Source organism: Brachyistius frenatus, unplaced genomic scaffold, assembly GCF_029030835.1.
Source record: "Brachyistius frenatus isolate BFR_SWC_R1_liver_20210118 unplaced genomic scaffold, ASM2903083v1 Contig_3, whole genome shotgun sequence".
NCBI lineage: Eukaryota > Metazoa > Chordata > Actinopteri > Embiotocidae > Brachyistius > Brachyistius frenatus.
Window position 1 is genome coordinate 4,191,895 of NW_027210602.1, and position 22,090 is coordinate 4,213,984.

General features: G+C 39.2%; 1 protein-coding gene across 1 annotated transcript in view; it reads left to right on the forward strand.

The window, feature by feature from the left end:
* trabd2a (TraB domain containing 2A) overlaps positions 1 to 21,264 on the forward strand; it is a 57,335-nt gene extending 36,071 nt beyond the window's left edge. The window contains exons 5-7 of the mRNA XM_069703988.1: positions 13,299 to 13,389; positions 15,268 to 15,534; positions 19,677 to 21,264. Coding sequence (XP_069560089.1) covers positions 13,299 to 13,389; positions 15,268 to 15,534; positions 19,677 to 19,863 — 545 coding nt within the window. The 3' untranslated portion in view covers positions 19,864 to 21,264. The remainder of the gene's footprint in view (positions 1 to 13,298; positions 13,390 to 15,267; positions 15,535 to 19,676) is intronic.
* Positions 21,265 to 22,090: the final 826 nt, after the last annotated feature.

A 22,090-nucleotide genomic window follows, 5' to 3' on the forward strand; every position in this document is an offset into this window, starting at 1 on the left:
ACATATACATTTTGTAGCACTCATCTGGTCAAAGGCCTCGCTCTCTGTACTTGAAAGACATATTTCATATAGCCCACACTCCTCTCTCAGTCATAGCAGTCAATGCTTGTCACAACAGCTTGCTGTGATTTATTGAAAGAGTTGAACTCCTCACCCCTGACCCCATTCAAACCCAGCAGTATTTCCTTATCCACCTGGAACAGGCTTTTTACGTGCGTGCCCAGGGGCTCAGCTTTCATTTGGACCAGAAATACCTCACTCCTATATGAAAGGGGAAGGAAAATTATACATTTAGCGAGCGAGCAGCAGTGTATCTATTGATGATTTTGAGTGGGAATTGTTGTGAAGTAGTTGTCCCTTTTCATTTCAGGGTGAAAACATAAAGGAGAGCAATTCACTACCCAGAGGGGATGAAGATATGAAGAGACAGAGGAAAACATGACTTGTGTGATTTGTGGCTTCCACTCTCTCCCTCTCTCGGTCACTCTCCCTCTCTGCTTCAGCGAAACTAAAAAGTATTCAATAACTCAGTTAGAGAGAGAGAGTTTTCTGCTTCACTGTATGAATGAGCCTGTGTTGTTGGCCATACACAAAGTGTGTACCATCACACAAGTAGAGCAGGATGCGAGGATGTCACAGAGGACTAGTTGGAGATTCTACTATCAAATTAGCTTCATTTTATTTATACATCCAGACCTTATATTTAGCTTCATGGTGAGACCGAGAGTTCAGAAATATGAGAGTTTCTGGGCGTATATATAAACGGATATGAATGTTTTAAAAAGTTGTTTTTTTTAAAAAAACAACCTCGGCATAAGAGGATTTTCTATAGTCATTGTTTCTTGTAAGAGTTAATCATCTTGGCTGTTAAAGCCTTTGCAGAGAAGTCACTAATTTAATAACACATTTCATGCCAGCGGGCAAAATACTTTTTTATGGGGAAGAATGTTATTTATAGTTATTGTTAACAATTGCTAAAGTATCAAGAGTTTCACCTGTCCCAAATTTTAACCGAAAATAAAATGAAGGAAAAAGAAAGTTTTGTAAAAAATAAAAGTGCTGCCATTATCTTACTATCAATGCAACAGTAACTAAATAATATTCTGGATTCAATGCAAACAGGCTCCATTTTAATTACCTTGTGCTAAGATGACTTTTTGGCTTTTGTAAATTCTGTTTGGCATCATATGAGGTTTGGAGCAAATGAGACATTTTAATCAGAAAATCATAACGTTCCGTCTTCGTTAAGGCTGTTTTAGTTTGCTGCAGATGTAAAAATTGGCCTTGTTTTGCTGAAGTATTTGCAGGAAGGCAGGTGACCTAGAAAAATAAGCCCACGGTGCACTGTGGTTGTAGTTGGTGAGGGATAGAGAAAAGACCGATAAGGCCTACATTTTGTGAACACGAGGGTAATTTACAAAGAAAGAAGAAAATGTTGTTATAGTAACAAATTTTGGCAGAAAAAGGAAACAAAAAAAAAAGACTGACAGTGCAGTAATAAGCGATAGCAAGACAGCCAGAAAGAAAGCCTGTGAACATTTGCAGGACTCTTTCCTGTGAATCTGCTCTTAGTTATAATTTAGACCGAAATCACAGATGATGCGCAGGCCTCATTGGACATCTATAAGATCTCGTGCCGATTACTCAAACTAGATACGCACTAAATTGCACTCCAGGCCACATGTTTGTGATGGACGCGCTGCGAGAGAACAACGATGATGTGGAATGCTGTTTAAGAAGTGAGAGGGCATGCAGCTCCCCTCGGTATCCTTTTTCTGGCCTGAGACAGTTGAAAGGCTGAGCGGAGACGCGCAGCGGGATCCACAGCTCGCAGAGGCTCGTGTGTGTTTCTTTTTTTAGAGGAAGCGGTTTTTGAGGCCACAGTATGTAACTGCAGGAACATTTTGGTAAGATTTGGATGAAAAAAGTAACACTGACACAGCTTCAGGACTCCTGCTGACTTAATGATCATGATCAGACCTTTGAGAGCACTGCGACTTGCTCTTGATCCAAAATGTTATATAACTGATTATGACATTTGGCGGACACTCTCCATGTCTTACTCCAGTTTAATGCAGATCGTCTTTGAACAGTTTTTTTTGTTCCTCTTCCTTCAGAATAATAGAAACATATTTTAGTTTTAATACGCACAGCTTTTAACCCGTTGTCGGTCCCTCAGATTGTGAACAGACTTTTGAGAAAAGATAATAATAATGATAAAAGTTTTTATAACATTGAAGAAATAAGAACGCTGCCTGTGTTTCTACTGGGCAGCATTCATAGTCATACATTTATTTGTAAGCAATTTAGTCTTGCCACCAAGAAATCTACTAAAGAAAAATGGTGATCCTTTCTTTTGTTTATTTCTTCATTGTGCTTTTATATAACCTTTGCATGTTGAAAAACATCGGTCCCATGCCTCACTGGCACAGAAAAAAATACTTTAGCAAACAGGAAAGTTACAGAATGTGGATCAGTAATAGAGGCTGCACAACCATGGACATTCAAACACTGTCTAATGGCGCCTTACTTTCAAAAAGACACTGAATTGGATATGAAAAGTGCACAGGAGCTTTACTGGGGTATTTCCACTTCATGCTACTTTAAAGTCGGTGTAGGTGGACAGGTGGACAAGTTCTACCCCACCCCTCTTAAAACTGCTCATAAAATCTTCTTACAGTTTTCTTTTATCATTGAAATATTCCTTGAGACTGTATTTGTAAGAAAAATGAGACATTCCGTGGCGGGGACATTCAGAGCTGGCAGTGCGCTGCTTTATTTAGTCAGAGCTGCTCGCCTTTACAGAATTTTCTAACTTTGATCGCTCTTTCATACGACCACAGCGAACAAGCTGGTGTGTATTCAAGTGCCATAATTTCTTGGCAGAAGGAGCAAAAGTGAGGACTGCACCGAAAGAGAGTGTCGAGACTATTGCAGCCTGACAGATGTAATCCCTAACACGGCTCCAAAGTGCCGTGTGCCACCAACATTTTTTCGAGTGTGGGTTTATTTAAAAAACAACCTCACACCACAGACCTCTTATGTGCCCTGCTTTTAATTTATTCTCAATATAAATTCAAAGCTGAAGTTTCTCGGCACAATCTCAAGAAAACCTCTTGCAGACACTTGAGCAGTTTTTTACACTAATGACAAACATTACATTATTCATGGTAAAAGAAAACAACTAAAAAACAGCAAGACCAAGTAATTAAAATGGTAAATGTTTAATGATCCATCTTTTTCTTTTTCACAAGTGCATAGAGCGCTGCAGTAAATTATACACTTTACATGCAATTTTATTCATTAAGCCTGGTTTGTAAGCTAAACAAAACACCTCAACATCATTTCTGCCACACTCCCCTACAATACCATCCATAATACATTTCACTTCGATGCTTTTTCAGAGAGCATTAGTCTTAAACATTCGTGACTTTGATACTCTGAATATAATAAATTAGTGACGACAACCAACAAAGTGTCCTGATGTTAAAATTACAGATGAGGTGGAACATATTTCCGTCTGATTGACGTTTGATATCAGATTTTTATAGTTGAAGAGTTCACATCTTGCTCTCATTTCTTCAGATGTTTTCTGCATTTCCCAGACTCAGTTGTCCTGGTTTGGTTTTAGAAAATGAAACTCAGGAATAAAAAAGGTTGGAAAACCGGCAGGCTGGAATGATAGATTTTACACGGGCATCACATCCAGATAAATTCGACATAGTCTCATTTGTGTCTTTTAGTTCTAAAACTAGAAACAATACAGGATGTCCTTATCCCTAACTATCACAGTCATTTGTTTTGCACGTCTGTTCCTTTTAAGTTTTTAAGTTAAAGCCAGTTCTTTTTCTGCTCTTTTTGTTTTTATTTCTGTCTTGAATTGTCTTGTTTTCTGTCTGCATCTACATCTGTCCCATGTCTGCTTCTTCCCCCTGTTGCTCCTTCGACATGCTGTATCTGTTTATGAAATGGTGCTCGGTATGAATTTTACAATGAAGGAGTGACCCATTGAATTTGGCCTCTTTCTGAACTGTGCGTCTCACTATGAACGAGAGATATTTTGGTGTTGGTTGAGATGTTAGCATTCTTTGGCTCTACTAAACAAAGGATTATTTCTTGGAACAAATGCGTGTTCAGCTTGCTGTTTTATGCGATCCGTCCTGCTTATGCTCTTTCAAATTGTCACAACCATATCGCAGCCATTTATCATCCCGTCGCTGGCATCTTCAAAACCACATGCTGGCGGATTTTGAATTGAAAATTGGCCCGATTTTCAGGAGAAGTTTTCAAGAATATCTAAAACAACATGTGGAAGATGAGTTGGTCAGCGGTTTCACCCTTAAACTGGACTTCTCTGGTTGTACGTTTCTTTTTATCCGTATACAGTTTAGTTTTTCAGAGGTACCATTACTTTTTTCTTTTAGATTCAGAGGAAGGTTATAAAGAGATGAAACCGATTGTAGCTCAAATGTAATGTGCTATACATTTTAAGCGGGTTGCTCCAATAACAGAGTTTTTTTTTTCTTAGGACCAAAGCTGAATTTGTGGCCTTGTATGCAGACTCATTTAACCAAACATATCTTGGTTTTGGCTACCGACTTTCTCCACCATGCTATTATATTTAGAGTATCCTGATCCTACAGGGGGTTTGGATCAGAATGACAACATACATTTGCAAGTAACATCATACTAAATTGATTCCAGGCAAAAAAAAATTCACTTTTAAAGCTTTTTTTTTTCCTGCAGCCCATCCAGTGGTAAATAACTTTGGTGCCTGCAAGGATATATATTATATTAACATTAAGTGAGTCTCAACACCACAAGCTGGCTACGTCACATAAATTATAAAAGTTAAACAACATTAACTGCTGCTATGCAGTAATCAAATTGTGGTTAAGATGTCTTCATATTAAACACTCAGCACTTACCTTCAACCGCCGGGCAAGTGGTGCAGTAGTGGCTTCCACTGTTTTTGGTCCAGGATGACCAAAACAACAATTTTGTTTTTTATTGAAATATCTCTATGGATTATCATGGACGTTAATCCTTTGCAGGCAATATATCCTAATGTCTTTTGGGATCCCCTAACTTTTCATCTAATGCCGCAATGAGGTTAACAGTTTTGTTTTTCACCATTGATTACATTGCTGTTAAATTTGTAAAGACACCAGTGTCCCCTCAGGATCAATAGTTATCATGTGATGACCAATTAACAATGTATTTAGTGACATCATGCCAACATTTTAATTTGAACAGCTCTTTTTAGTTGATGACCATAAACCTGCAAAGTGAATATTTTTCCCATCAGCTGCAGTTGTACTTTATTTTGTGGTGATTGCAAAGTGTTAATGCTACCATGCTGAACTAAGATGGTAAATATAGCATCAACTGAACATCAGAATGTTTGCATTGTCATGTTAGTCATCCAATACGTCACTGTGCCAAAGTGTTGCCTTCTACTTGAAGACAGTAACCAGTATTTCAGAGTGGATGATGTGCTTTCACGTGGAAATTCTTCCTCCTTTTTTAAATTTTTTATTTTAATTTTGATTTAGTATTTACATGACTCTTTCATTTTTAATTATTGCAATTTTGTATTCCTTTTTGTCCTTAATTTTCTGTCTGGATGTTGCCTATGCATGACACTTGGGTTTCACAGTCAGCAAAAATATACATGCAGTACAAAATACTGTATAAACTGTTTTAGACATACTATATAAAATCTTTAAGAAGTTAGAAGTAGATTTAGATGCACGGAAGACAATTGCCAATAACAAAACTTGTTAGAGTCAGTTGACCTCAGCATTGTTTTTTGTTTAACCTTTCTTACCTTAAAGTATTGAATATACATAGTGATGTTATTATTTTCACAGATATGTAATTTAGCACATATAGCTACATCTTAGAGACTCTTTAAGCCGTCTTTGGCTCCTTGGAAATAGTTGGCAGCGCTGTTCAGGAGAGACTCACAGAACTGTTAGCATGGCTGCACACTCATCGTCTGGTTTCCATCAAACGAAGAAAAAAAACATTAGCCATGAAGCCTGCTTTAAAATCAGTGAATCAAACCATAAATAACCTGGAGAAAATACAGTATGGTCGACTGTACGCTATGTACATCTTTATTTATCCTTACATTATTAAAGAATGATGAAGTGAAGACTGATCGACTGCATTACAATGCTACCACATGTAATTACACCTAACCAGCTCGACAGCATTTAATCATACCACCTCTGTTTCGAGACGATTTCCAACAGTCTCCTGTTCTTTTCAAACAAATTGCACCCGACTGATAATAGATGAGGATTAAATTCAACACAGGGAGGAATTGTCTGTCCGTCAAGGACATATAACTCTATGACTTAGCCAGGGATAAGTAAACGTGCTATGTCAGCACATCCTGCATTTCCAGATACTTGATATGTGTGGTAATATAGAGCTGGCATTGTTTGAAAACCACCGTGTGACTTTTATGCCAGCGGATAACTAGTGATTTTCCTGTTATTTGTCTTTGACGTGACTGTCACTTTCAGGGATAGCTGAGTCTCCGTGACAGCTGAAGACACTGAGGTTTTACTTGACTGTTAGCAGCTCGCCGAGCCAAAAGGGATATTTTCCAGTAAAGTCAGTTGGCCGGTTCGCACTTCCGATGTCCTAGAACTGTCAGATCTTCACATTCAGTCTAACATTCTGTTGTGCCGATAGTTTGAGTAGCTTAACTCTGTCTTTTTATAGCTCTCCTTATGTCTGTGTACTGTAATTTATGCATGATTGATGTTCCTAAAACCACTGTAGTCAAATATCTACACAAGAATAGAAATAAAAAAACAAATGCCCAAATGTGAGGTGTATTCAATCCAAACGATTGTGGCTATATGTCATGGGCAATAAAAGTGTCCTCCAGTGGAGAATCAAACCAAAACGCTGCACACTAAACACTGGAAAAGACACCGTACAACTTATTGTCACACTCCTCAATAAAAGGCTTCATTCAGTGCTCAGTGGTGGTGATTATGGGCTGCTGGGACCAGCTGACTAGCAGCGAACGTGTGTACATAAACAGCAAGAAAAGGCTGTATGGGGCAGAATGGCCTCAGTGCTGCCTATAGCGTTTGTTTATCCAACATGCTGTAATGTTATGAGAACTGCTGCTTAGGCCCAGGTTACAAGTTGTAATGTAAATATTGATGTGCATGGAAAAGGAACACTATTTAAGGCTTACCATATGTTCTAATAATTTGAGCTGCTGATTGTGGAGACTGGATGTCTTTTTAAGGACGAACACCGCTGTGGTTCTTGTGTGGTGTTCCTCTGACTGAGTGCAGGTACGCTCAGAGCGTGCAGAGGGTTTTTTTGTTTAAGAAAAATCTGTTTCAGATCTGTGTGTATTCCTTACTGTCCCATAGCTTCTAACTTTTATTTCCTATTTAGTACTGTCAACTTAAATAATAATCTGTGTGTGATAGCCAGGCAAATAAAACATCATGCCTAAACATTATAATAACTTCATTAATGAAATCCACCTTATTTCAACTTTACAACCAGGACTTCATAAACCACCAGATTTCATTCTCGCTCAACAATAAAAAAATGTTTTATCATTTCTCACCCTTTTTTATTGCAATTTTTTACAGACAATATCCCATCCTGGCACCTAAAGTATAGGTTCATTGCATGTCATATTCATTAAAAAAAAACTTGATAACCTTTGAGTAATGGTCGTCTTGGTTGAGTATTGATTTGAGCAACTTGTCCCCCAAATATGACAATATGTTGTTTGTCCATGCCCTCTACTGTGAGACATGGCGTTTCCTGAGCTGTTGCCCCCATTGGCAAGACAAAATGTTTTCACCTTTCATGAAAATAAATTATGTGTAATGTTCATAGTTATGTTTTTATTAGTATATAAATATTCTGAAGCTAAGAATCATTGTGTTTTTGTTCCCTAAGAATGAGCCCTTCCTATATCGACATGAGCTCTTTTCTCTGGAGCGCTCCATGTTGCTTCGCCATGTTTCCAACGCAGTATCACGGCAAAGCGGAAATAGACACGTCGGTTTACTACTGCAGAATGTGAGATAGCTACACTCAGGACTGTGTAGGTGTGGAGTTACACGTTTTGCTGAAGTGGGCCGGGGTGTGTATTACAATGTCTTTATGTGTGAAACTTACAAGCACGTAAATGTCACGTGACGAAGGATAATGTTACCATCGTACCGCAATGAAGGTCATGAAAGCAAGTATAAAAGCGACTGTTACGCACCAGTAGGCGGTAGGAGGGTTGACCATTATTCAGGGACTGCCATACGAGATGAGGACGTTTGAATCCTTTTTTGCGCTTTTTACGAGTTTCACGACCACCTTTGATTCTCACATGCCTGTAAGTGGAGGGCTATTCAGTCAATTGCAAAAAAAAAAATGAATATAGTGTTTTATTCTTAAAACTACACATAGACCGTGGACCTCGGCTTCTGGTGGCGAAGTGTTGGGATTGACACACCCAACCACACACTCCTATGTCCTCCCTACAACTCTGTGGCATTACTGTGTGTCCCACTTTATGAACAGAAATGATTGTTGCCAGTAAACCCAATCCAGGTCGCAACTGTTTCCTCCAAAATGTATTTGACCAAACAAACGAGCAGTCGATAAACAGTTTTAAGACACTGGACTGTACTTATTATTGGGAAAGACGGCTTTGAAATACTTTTTGTGTTGTATTTCATTCATTGTTAGACACTGTTGTGGATTGTTATAAAAAAGCTGACACTTGACAGAAAAGTGCAGTAAACTCAGTTTTATAACCATGACATGAGCTAATCTGTGACCCTCTAACTCAGCAGTCCATTCATGAATGAATACGACTGCATGTAGGGAGTTTGCTGTGAATAAGAGCTTTCAGGTCGTTCCCGGGTCTTTATCTTTACCATCTCCCCTCTTTCAGTGCCACTAAATAGACATACAGTGAACATATTATGCATTGGTGTACATATTTTTGGCCCATTTCGTAGATTTAAAATGTATGAAATTGGCCTAAATAAATAATCGGAGGAAATAAATGTCAGATGTCACACATGTTACTGCAGAAGTGTGCTTCTAAAGCCATGGGTTGGGCTGTAACGTGGGCTGCAGGTCTGTTTCGAGTGAGAGCCTATAAATAAATATGACTACTACGGCCTACTTAGGGACCTTAAAGCAACACTGAAGTGGCAAGTTTTGAGAGTAAAACTCGAGTAACCTCCAAATCAAAATGTTTGAGTTGAGATTACACATCGTGGAAATGTCACAACGAGTAAAAAAAAATAAACATTTGCATTTGTTTATGGCTAGAATAAAAAGGCATGTTTCTATTTTGATCTGCTGAGGCAACCAATAACAAGAAAAACTACAAAGTCATGCGATGAAACGATCTGTGAAACCACCACGGCAGAAAAAGAACAATGCTACAATATTCATGGTAGCTACACAATATTAGCTGCTTCACAGCTATCCTGTGTGTTTTGTTTGTTGTAAGATGAAAACTGATATAACTGGTCTAAAACTCTTCTCTGTGACCACCAAATTGATATTCATGCTTGTTGTGTCAAAGTGTAAGGGACGATGGCTGCATAGCAGTTTTATCACCATTAAGGCTTTTCATAGTGACAGTGTAGAATTTGACGGCACTGATATAACTTGAAAACATCAAAACACCATCAGTTCTCTCCAGTGTTATCCAACAAGGAACTGGGACATACAGGATGGGCCTTTTTAAAAAAAAAAAAAAAAAAAATGTTTAACTCAAATGTCTCACAATACCCCAATAACTGCAGTGATATTTTTGTTTTTGTTTTAAATAATTCAACCGGGACAGAGGAAGAAGGTTCATCCCTTCTCTCCTCGGATAAACTATAAAATTAAAATCCTTTTATTGTCTTTTGTAATGTTGGGATACAAAAAGTCTTGACTTCAATCTCAAAGATTTGCATTTGAATAAAGTCTGTTAAAATGTCAAATCACAAGCGGTGTAACTGACTCCCTCTTCAAATAGTAACTTTCTTTCTTTGTGACAGAAACCTTGATTATTAGCACTATGCGAGAGTAACAGAGGAAGGCAGTTGTCACAAATCACATGGCATATTTAAACCTTAAAGTTGATGCCAGTTGCCAAAGGCTACGTCAGACATGGGGCCTAATTTGTGGAAAATGCAGACCTTCTAAAATATGATTTCTAAGTTCCTACTTTTTTACTTCTTTCCACAACATCAATCACTTTTAATCAAAGATGTCTACATTTTGTTTTTGTTTGTAATTCCATGACTTTGGCACATGGGCAGGCGGCACATTTTCCCTTTTCTTGTATGAAACATGTTCTTGTTAAGCAGCATAGATGCTTGTAAAAATGGTCCTCATGTGACATGCTTGTAGCATCGTCCTCACTTTAGGGTCCACATTTCATATAAAGTACCCTTTTTAAAGTGTGTGAAATTGCTTTATTCTGAGACCAGTGGAGTAGTGTACCTTTCAAATGAAGGCAAGATAATATTAGGAAAAAAAAAATCCACTTCCCAATTTGGTCACACCAAGTAAAACTTGCATGTTTAAAGATCTCGAAAGAAAAAGTTATAATTTCTTTCTTCTTAGTTTTAAGAATTGAAGCACAGAAATGTCACATTTGTTTCTTTATTTTTTTTGTTCGTTGTTTTGTGTATTTTTTTTTTTTTTACAGGATTTAAAAAAAAAAAAAAGTTTGTAGTCTCAAGAATAGAAAAGCAATTTATTATTTTTTTTTCAACTCTTCAAAGGCAGACCCGATCCCCCGAAACACACTGGCCTTTGGGGAGATGACAGAATTGATGGCTTACCTCCTTTGCATTTTCGTGTGTGTGTGTGTGTGTGTGTGTGTGTGTGTGTGTGTGTGTGTGTGTGTGTGTGTGTGTGTGTGTGTGTGTGTGTGTGTGTGTGTGTGTGTGTGTGTGTGTGTGTGTGTGTGTGTGCGTGCGCACGCGCGCGTCTGTGCGTCCTTTTGAAGTTTTGAAGTCCGCCCACCTCTCTATGGCCCTACATTGTGCCGAACAGCTCCATTTGTCCCACCTTAATCCCCTGACGTAAACTTGCATAAATCACACTGAGTTGTTTCTAAACGTGGGCTGGCTCGAGAACTCCGTCTCTGTCTCTCTGTTTCGTTCTGGTTTCCAGCTCTAATGGAGAGTTTCAGGGGCTTCTGGATATTTATCTGACCTCCTGTATCGATAATGAGTACTGCTTAAAGTACAGATGTCTCGTTTACATGGCAACTGTGGTTCTTAACTCACCAGAGCCCCTAAAATGTTTAGAGAACCTAATTGTATAAATAGACCCGAACGTCAAGATATGCGGAAACATAAGTTAACATTTTTCCATTCAAACACACCAGTGGTATACTGAGATCTGACGAGTAGTTTGGGAATGAATACTTTAAACAAAAACTATACACTGGTAATAAAAAATAAATTATGGTGCCAAAACTTTTAAAACGGTACAGCTTGGTTTGAAAAAGTAATGATCCATTTAACTTGATTCTTTGTATATTTTTGAGTGTCTAAGAAGACAAAGTTTAGTCTGATTCACCAATAAAATTCATTTTAAAATTAGTTTTTAAATCACGTTTGTCTGTGCCGGATCAAATGCTGACATTAACTTTTCCTTTAGTACCTCCTGAGTCATTTTTACTGTGGTTACTGCATATTGTGACACTGTTTTAACCAACCTTTAGCTCAAGTCATGGGGCAGCATCACAGCACCCATGTGCATTTTAGGCTAACCTCTCTCCATCGATGGCTCTGGGCCAGATTAAAGTGCCGGGGCTCATTGTTTACAAAGCTCTGTGGTGCCATGGCTGACAGGGCCCAAACAATGGGACCCTGCTCCCCTTTGTCAGAGTGAGAGGAAGAATGGAGACCTCTTGACATGGCAACCTGAAGCCTCAATGCCCCCACTTCACCTAGCTGAGAGGGTCACAGCAAGAGAGAGAGGGGGGGAAAAGGGAGAAGAGGGGAAGTTGGAGATAAGGACTAATGGAGAGATGAAAATGGAAGGGGGAGAGAGGAGGTATAATATAAGGGGGGGGGGTTGAAGAATGATCAAGGATAAATGAAGAGAGATAAAGAGAAATGAAAACAAAGGATATGCCGTGTAAAGAGAGAGGAAGAGGAGACATACCTTTAAAAGAGATGCAGAGAAAAATAGAGCTGCTCTAACACGCAACCGGAGTATAATAAGTCTTCAGATGACAAGAATGGGATCATAAATATTTTAAATAGAATTTTATATATTTATACTCTATTAAATATGTAGAGAAATTGTAAGTTTTTTTTTTTTTTACCTCACTCGTAATATGAAGTGTTTGAGCGAGGATGTAACGAATAATAGAGTTGTTGCTTGCATTTCTACTGCCTGGACTGCCTTATGCTAAACCAGGTTAATGGCCTCTCAGCTTTATGTTGAACAGACTAAAGGCCTTTACCCGCCACGGGGTGTGACGAATACGCAACATAACAATTTGAAATACTCACCTGCAAATATTTCACATCAAGTTTATTCCAGCAGCAGAGATAATTTGTGACAGCCTTCAAAAAGATTCATCTCAGTCTTCAGAAAACAATGATTGATTCAGCATCATCCAGGGATGAAGATCTTGGCTCAGCTGTTGTCGTTAGGACTTAACCTGATGTCTGTTCTGCTTTCGCACAACGTGATTGGCTGATGCCTTTATTCGCAGAGAAATTGACCTCCTTCTGAATAAAGAGTATTTTTTTTTTTCATGTAATATTTGCACTCATGATCCAAAATATAGTTTGCAAAAATGTTTTGATGTGTGAATTAATCGCACAAAATAGCGCCCCCTATGTAAAGAAATGGTTGGGATTCCTTCATGATTTCATCTGTATCTTCACTCTTCTTGTGCTTTTCCAGGTTTTTCTCCCAAGAAAAATCTTAACCAGTCATAATTAACTTGAAACTGCATCACTATCATCTGATACAAGGGCCTCTAGTTGCTTCCTGTGTGTGTGCATTTCCAACATAACACAAAAATGGACATGAACATTGTGAAATGATGCCCGCAGCCTGAGTTTAGTGTGCGTTTCTCATTGTGAGCTCTTCAATGGGCTCCTTCGGCTTTATTCCTGTATGACAATTTAATCTTGTGTGGCTTGATTCCTATATTTGTACTAAACAGTGCAGTAAAAGGAACATATTACATTTATTTTTTTCTGAGCTTGCTTGCTTTAGCTCTAAAGTTGGGCGTCATCAAGTTTTCTTGTTCTTGGTGGCAGGTCACTTTCTTGGCAACAATACAGTCATTGATGTGCTTCACCGCCAAGGATACGAGGTGCAGCACACCCCTGCTGGGCAACCCATAAACAGGTAAATTCACCGTCGTTAAACACACACACACACACACACACACACACACACACACACACACACACACACACACACACACACACACACACACACACACACACACACACACACACACACACACACACACACACACACACACACACACACACAGATGCATCATCATCTAGCGAAACGTTTAATGGACTTGGTTTTTGTGACAAATTTAACAAAATATCTGTAACTTGCGCTATCCTCAAAAATCAACAGAATGTTTTTCTCAGAATTTGATTTTTATACAACTTTAAATTTGTTTCTATGTACAGGAAATGTATTAAATGGTTAAATCATGTTTCCAATAGCTACCAGATCTCCAACTAGCCACAACAATTTTCATCTTGTAAAATGAATGCAATGCTGCGTGACCACCTTGTTAGCAGACACTACAAGAAGAAATATTTCCAAATCATGGATCTCATGTTTGGGTTATTCACTGACGTCTCTCATGCTTTAGGGTTTTTGTGTGTCTTTTGCTGTTTACACTTTATTGATCGTACTGCAGATAAATCTGACAAATCCCCCCTGCAGGCCACCTATGAAGCGGCGTTGAAAAGGTCCACTTAAGAAGGGTTCATATAGCTCCTGCTGTGAAGCATGTAGTGCAGTGTACCATGGCACACTGCCGGTGGCTATCTCAGCTCAAATCTGTGTTCTTGTTCCTGTATGCGAGTGAGTGGATGAGTGAATCAACTTTCACACACAAAACCGATGATGCGGGATGGTGAGCCTGAAGTGACCTGATTGCTGTCATGGATTAACACGAGGGCTGCAACTGTATGTCCATGCACAGCTGTTAAATTATACCCTTACAATATATTATTATATATATATCATTAAATTATTATATTATCTATTTACATCAGAGTTGTGCAGGTGTGAGTGTATTTTCTGTCTTTGTGTGTGTGCACGTGTGCGTGCGTGCGTGTGTGTGTGTGTGTGTGTGTGTGTGTGTGTGTGGTGATTGTTAAAGATAGTTACTGATCTCAGAAGCAGAGAGTGTTTTCAATCAAAACGATGAGAGTTGGTTTTTCTCTCATACTTCCCATTCCAGACCTTTAATTTGTTTTTCCAGAACATCTTGAACATGTTCTCTATTAAACTGCATATTGCTTCTTGGATCATCCGCGGCCTCTTGTTCCTGCACTGCCGGAATTCTTCTTCTCTTCTCCTCTACTTAGTGTCATCCCCTCCTTTCCTTGCCTTAAACTTCACTCTGGCATGGTTGAATCAAATTTCAGGAAAGAAAAACTTTTCATTGGCACTTAAGTTTTTCACAAGGACATATCCAGGAAGCAATACAGCACAGAAGCTCTAGAATTAATATCAAATAACCACATACTGTTACATTTGCAAGATACTGGAACTAAAACTTGCTCCTTAATTAAGGACAACTATTGTCGTTCAACGTTGCATCACACCAACGCGTGTCATATACCCGTCAGTCCACAGGACAATAGTGTTACATCCAGCCACCGCTGACCTCCTCCACACTCAGACTTTATCACTTTTTGTACTCCATCGCATGTACTTTGTACACCTCATGAGGCAAAACACGACACTGACATGGCATGATACCAGGCTGAATAGTTAGTCAGGTTGGATTCAGTTACGGTGGATTCCAAAGGGAGTCACAGAAATAAAAGCAGCCAAAACATATCAAAACAACCATAACCCACCTAAATGTAATAATATTTTCTGCCGTTAACCTTTATTCAGTATGTAATACCCAATAATATGTATAATATAATATGGTAGATGTTAATGCTACATGCTCACACATCTTCTGCCTGTTTCCTTCTGAAACATTTCATCGTGCTGTGATGTGTATTGTGTATCTTACAGGAGATCCAGACCTGCCTCGCCAGAGTCAGAGGACCACCACGACGAGTCCCCTCTCCTGGAGCCTTTTCTCCACGAGCTCCCGCACAAGGAGGGGGATCAGGGGCATCCTCTGGAGGAGGATCTGTTACCCCACATGCTTCTGCCGCCGGATAGCCTGGAGCTGCTCGAGAAAGCAGAGAGAAAAATGCTGAAGAAAAAGAGGAGGAACAAGCAGAAGAAACAGCGGCACCGACATTTTAACGACCTCTGGGTTCGAATAGAAGAGAGGTAATTGAAAAATGGGAGTCCTGCTTCTGTACATATCAGTCATTAGTGACTTGAGTTGAAAGGCCAGAGGTGAGGACAAAAGGAAGTAAAAGAGTATAACAGTAAAAGCACAGAGAAGAAAGATGGAGAGGATGTGAGAGGACAAATGACAAATGTGTAATGCAGACTCGTCTATAGAATAAAACTGACACTTCCTGGTGTGGTGCCGCAGGCTCAAACAGTCACCATATCACATCACCATGCTCCTAATGCAGTCTGCGCACACGCACACACACACACACACACACACACACACACACACACACACACACACACACACACACACACACACACACACACACACACACACACACACACACACACACACACACACACACACACACACACACACACACACACACACACACACACACACTGAAGTGTGGTATTAGTCCAGACTAGTTCCTAACTGGTATAAGTGTCTTGGATGTAAAAATAGCAACCTGGGAATCCCTCCTAAGTATCCGGCTTTGGTCTCACAGTAGCTCTAGGCAGGGACTAACCGGACAACAAAACAGGCTCACCTTTCAGACAGAAAAGAGCCCTCTGCACAAGGTGTGGTCTGCTGTGTTGAAACTTCTCTCAGTTCTGTTGTAACAGCAAAATGTTGTTTTCACAGACGTCATTGAGCTCTCGGGCAGGAAGCTAAATGGTTAATATAAAAACCCTCAATGCATCCGTTCTCCTGTTCAGATTTGGAGGCCATGTCAGCGCGCAGTCGTGAGAGTCTGTAGTCCATTACGAGGCCAACACATATAGTCCAACCGCATTCAATCACACCTATGGGTAATTTAGAGTTTCCAGTTTCACCTGACTTGCACAAATTTGGATTGTAGGAGAAAATTAAAGCAACCGAAGGGAGAACAAAGAGAACATGTAAACTTCACACAAAAAAGCCCTTGTTGCTGGGAGGGAAAAAAAAAAAAAAAAAAAAAAATCATCCCTCACTTTCTCATGGTCTCTTGAGGAAAATTAAATTAACTGAGCAATTTGTGAAAACTGTCCTGAGGCAGTTCATATTAATATGGTAGAAAATTTCCCCTACAATATAAACATTTTCATTTATATTCCCAAAACAGGTAAATAAGTACAATCAGACAAGAAGATTTGGCTTCTTAGTTAAAGATAAATCAAATTAAATATTTGTATTATTTGTTTGTTTTTTCTATGTCTGATGAAGGAGCATGTGTTTGCATGCTGAACTCAGCCCATGTGGCCCATAGAGCTTGTGTACTACGACTATCTGGTATTACCATTACACATATGGTGACCTGGACTGTTTACACAGGAGCATAAAATGCTACTGTTACACATGTCATTTGAAATTTCTAAGATGTCATCACATCTGAAATTCCCAGCTGTACTTCTCTTGTGGATCTATTTTTATCTCCTTCTGTGTTGATGTTACCTTTCTTCACTTTTCTTCTCCCTCTGTTAACACATTCAGCCTTAAATTCTCTTTATATTGGCTTCAATCCGCATACTAGAAGGCTCAGAGCATTGCGGTATTTGCAGTTTGCATGTTCACTTGCCTTCCCCTCAGCTGCTGCAGTTTTCTCCTGCAGTCCAAAGACGTGTGGAGAAGGTGAATCCAAACTGTGGGAATATACTTAGCTGCATGTTTTCACATGATAAGGAGCAGATCTAAATCTGTTTTCCTACATTGTCACATGACAAAATGTTTTTAATATCGTCATCTCTTTAAGATTGTTGATCAATTTAGAAACATTGTGGATAATATGGTCATTGATTTGTGGTCTCATTCACCCCAGAATGAACTTGTATTTTTCCATGTACAGTACGCAGTATTCCAAATTACTGATGGAAATAAAATATCCAACCAGGTAGCGTCTGTTCATCCCGAGAACAGAGGGGGTTTGTGAACGTTTGTGTACGTTATGTCTGCAAGGTCACGTATTTTGATCGGAGAGGAAACAGACTGTTTGTGTGCGCATGTTACAAAATATGCTCGCTGCACGTCTTTGTATATTTTAATGTCTGAGAAGGTGGCGGTGTAAGAGAAGGCGAAGGCGGTCCAAAACACCGAGGTGACTGCAGCGCCGCAGGTCTCTGTTGTGTTTGATGCATGATTACACGGCAACGTGTCACACATGGTTCCCTTGCTCTTATTCAGACCCTCAAACTTAAATAAATTCATAACTTTCGTAAAAAACTCAAAACCTATTTCTGCATGTTTAAAAACCTGCTTCAGTTTACAGAAACTCTGAAAATATACATTTTACTTACAGGTATGCCTTATATATGTGCTATCTGCTTGGTCTAGAGTTATCATCCATATAAAAAAATTATTTTTGGCTCCAGCCGCAACTTGTAATTGGTCCAAAACTTTGAGCTGTCCATTGACTTGTTTTTACACTGCAAATGAACTGAACCATGGTTAAGTTTGATCTGAACTGAGACCACCTCTCTTGGTCTGACCAAATTCTGGTACTTTGTACTTTGGTCCAGACTGTGGTCCAAAGCACCTTTCACCCCTGTTATTTTGATTCAGACCCAACTAGTAAGTCCAAAGGTCTTGACCAAACAAGGTAGGTGTGAAAGCACCTTTTGTTTTTCAGCAGACAGCCTGGTAGAGCTCGTCGCTGGTCTCTACACTGTGCACTGTTGCCTATTTGTAACACCATATTTTGGCCATTGTGACAGACAAATGAGGACTGGTAATGGAAGTTTTGGATACTTTAAAAAAAATTACGACAGAGGTGTTTTCGTATATCTCTCTTCATAAGCCCTTACAGAAAATAGTTTCCCATGTTTTCTGTATGGGAGACATATGATCACATGTATGATACATATTTACCACATGTTGCAACGTATGATAACTTGGGAATAATAGGTGGAAAGGTTTTCACATGGGATTCTACATGGGCTTCACACATTACAACATGAAAATGTTCCAAAACCACATTTCCTATGTGCAAAATACACGTTTCACATGCGCACAATCAGATGTAATCACATTTTTTGGGTTTTTGCACATGTGAAATTGATGTGTTTTTTTCTGAAAGGGAAAACATTATCTAGTAAAATGGAAACACTGCAGTATTTTCCTGGCCTGGACCCAGTGAAAACCACACTAACACCTCAGTTCCTCTCTCAAACTGAAGAGAAGAGATAATTTAATTGGAGATCTTCTTTAGGAAACAAGGAAAGACAAAAGGAGGACCAAAAACAAAAGAGTGGTCGGCAGAATATTTTTGAAGAGAAAGAACAGTTAAAAAAAAACAGAGTAATAAATGGGAGTTGGTTTATAGCCATGAACTGATCAGAGTTGCACGGCTACGAGCTTTGTAAGAGAAATTTTCCTTTGTAGCCTTCATCCTCATTAATATTTCCATTGTTTACTTCCTGCACTCTGCATATTTTCTCTGCCAGTTGCGGACAATGTGGGGATGTAGAGAGCGAGCCCTGTTCTTCTGCTGATTATACTGTGATTTCCCCTTCAAACCCAGAGAATGGCACAGTGCTGATAGAGAACAAAATCTTTTGTGTTTAAAAGAAGTAAAGGAAAAGTCTGGAAATAATAAGGCATTACCCAGACTGCTGCAACTCAACGACATGAAGAGATTACACAAAGCTTGTTTGGACCCATTTTTTAAACATTAAATTGACAACTAGGAACCAGTGTTTGCAATGAAATTACAGTCATTGTATAGTGATACTCACAACATGCATTCATAGTTCCTTTAAAGATCCTGAAATGTCTGAAGTGTTTTTCTGTAACATTAGATTATCATGCCAATAAAAGCAACACTCAAATTTATTGTGAGAACTGAGTGGGTTATCACGTTTGACTGACAGTGGTCTGGCAACATCAACAAACAACCAATCAACTGATTTACATTTTGCTAAATCCTGATTGTAGTATTTTTATGGTTCAAGCCAGTGAAAGGACCGCAGACAAAGACACAAATACAGAAACCTCTCAAATACAAATTACAAGCTGCTCCAACAGAAAGTTGTTTCTTTATGTGGGACCTGTCATTTCCAACGAGAAACCCAAGTGGAAAATCAGTTTTTGGGGACTTTAATTGACAAATGTGATTTAAAATAAAAACATGGTTTTATTTGTCTTCTCTCCACAGTTCTATGGTGCAGTCCCCGCCTCCCCCATTGGTTCGCATCATCAACGGTCACATCACAGTGCAGCCGCTTCACAGAGCCCTCAACCACTACAACTACCATCACACACCTTCAGCGTCACCCATCTCCATGCCTTCATTGTTTTTGCTCATCTTACTCTGCGTATTTCTTACCATGGTCCCACAGTAATGGACTGTGTTCCTCTGGTAGAGCATTTCTTGGGACTCCTGAATATAAACCCAAACATAAAGTGGTTTCACACGTGCTAATGTAAAGTCTGGTCTGATCGCACATTTTAAGACGTCGAGGAGGCCGCAAAAAAACATGGAAATATGAGCTGTAGCTGTCGGGGTAACAGTTGGATGTGAGGCTAGATAAAGTTGTTTCTGATGGGAAATCACATCAATAGAAGATGTCTCTTACAAACTGAGGCCCAGATAAGCGTGTAAATTCATATAACGGGAAGTTTCTTGTTATTTTACGCACAGCAGGAAGGAAAAGTGACAGTTTAAAAAGAGGAAGTATTGTCAGACATCTCAGAGACATTACACAACAAGGCAGCTCCCTGATGGATTGCACTGATCTAGCAGACACTCACTATTCAGCATTCAGCGCCTCGGAGAGTTTGACGTTTCACTGAAGTGACCGTTCAGCAAATAAAAACGAGAATATCATTAATACCATCCTGAATATCAAATACCTTCCACAAGTACAACTGGAACCATATGTCCATGTGCATGTGCATGTGCATGTGCATGTGCATGTGTGCGCGAGACAGACAAACAAAGTCTATCAGCTCTCAGACCCCTTGGGCGTAAAAACAGAGGTGACCTTAATTTATTCCATTTTTGAAGAATCTCTTTAAGGTTGCATAAAAAAACCTACTGCGGTGGGAAAATTGTACATATTGTTTCTAAATATTATAGATGTATTTTAGATTATAAAAGAAAAATTAAAACGATCAGAAGCATTGTTGTTGTTTATATGAATATATAAATAGATATGCAGTATATTTTTGAAAGAAAATCAGGAACTAACCACCATAGTCCATGTCATGTGTCTCACTAAGAGGAACGTTTTGAAAGGAACAGATGATTGTATTGTACTTTATGTATCAGTGTTATCACCTGCTTTGCTGTGTGTGTGTTTGCTGAAAGAATCTGTGTGTGTGTGTGTGTGTGTGTGTGTGTGTGTGTGTGTGTGTGTGTGTGTGTGTGTGTGTGTGTGTGTGTGTGTGTGTGTGTGTGTGTGTGTGTGTGTGTGTTTCACATAGACGTCATTTCTTTAATTTATTTAACTACTGTAGTTTTGCTGTAGGCCATATGAAACATTCCCTATGGCTTTTTATTTTTCAATATACTTTTTTTCACCATGATGTCCAAGCTTTTTATTTTTTATTTTTGTCATTTGTCAAATGTCTTATAAGTATAATTTCAACTGCATTTGATGATAATAATGATTCAGTTATAAATGCATAGAGCTGTCTACCCAGGTAGACCACACTCGGCGAAATGCTTCGGTCTTGCATTTCATTTATGGCATGAGATGATTGTAATAGTATTACCATGACAACAATAAAGTATTTATGTAGATTCATATACAGTGAGTACCAAAATTATTGTTATAATTATTCTGCTTATTATTGTTCTAATAATAATCAACATGTGTTGCCTTTTAACGGTCTTTAAAGCTGCTGTAATCAATATTTATGCCTCTGTGATGGCAATAGCTATTTATATAGACCCAAATTCACTGCATGGATATGCGAGTCGCTCCCTAACACTCCTACTCACTGCATTTTGCGCCCTACTACTTCTTTCTGTTCTTCAATCATTTGTTACAAACTTTGATGTTCGCTCTCTGCTAAAGTTCCAGGTGTGTAAAACATAACCGTTGCATCTGGACCACTGCTCACAACAGCATGTGATTTTGAACAAGTGATGGAATTTGTGAACCCTCCTGCTGAGGGTCATACCTTCCTCCTTCCTCCTTGCTGGTGAATTTAACAGAGCATTTAGTAGCTAAATGGGCAGATTATTTTCTCGTGAGCTTGTGGAAACTAAATCAGAGATGAGTGAATATTAGACTAATGTTGACCACCTTTATTATGTCACAGGCAGGTTTAAGTCGTCTGGTTTCACAACAGTACGATCATGTGTTCTGGCTAACCTGAACCAAAGAGCGGGTGGGTATATACTCGCACACACGAACACATGCTGCCGCCCCCCCCACGCCCTTACCCAGGGTTCATTGCATGTTTATGCAATGTTAATGTGCTCTGATAAGGCTGCTGTTAGAAGCTGTTTGATGTGTGCATGTGGTCTGCTACGAACAAGGCAGCTTGCTCTGCTGGCAAAAATGTCGTCCCTGCAGGAAACAAACAGGAAACCGGAGCGAACGGATTCTTCAGATATGC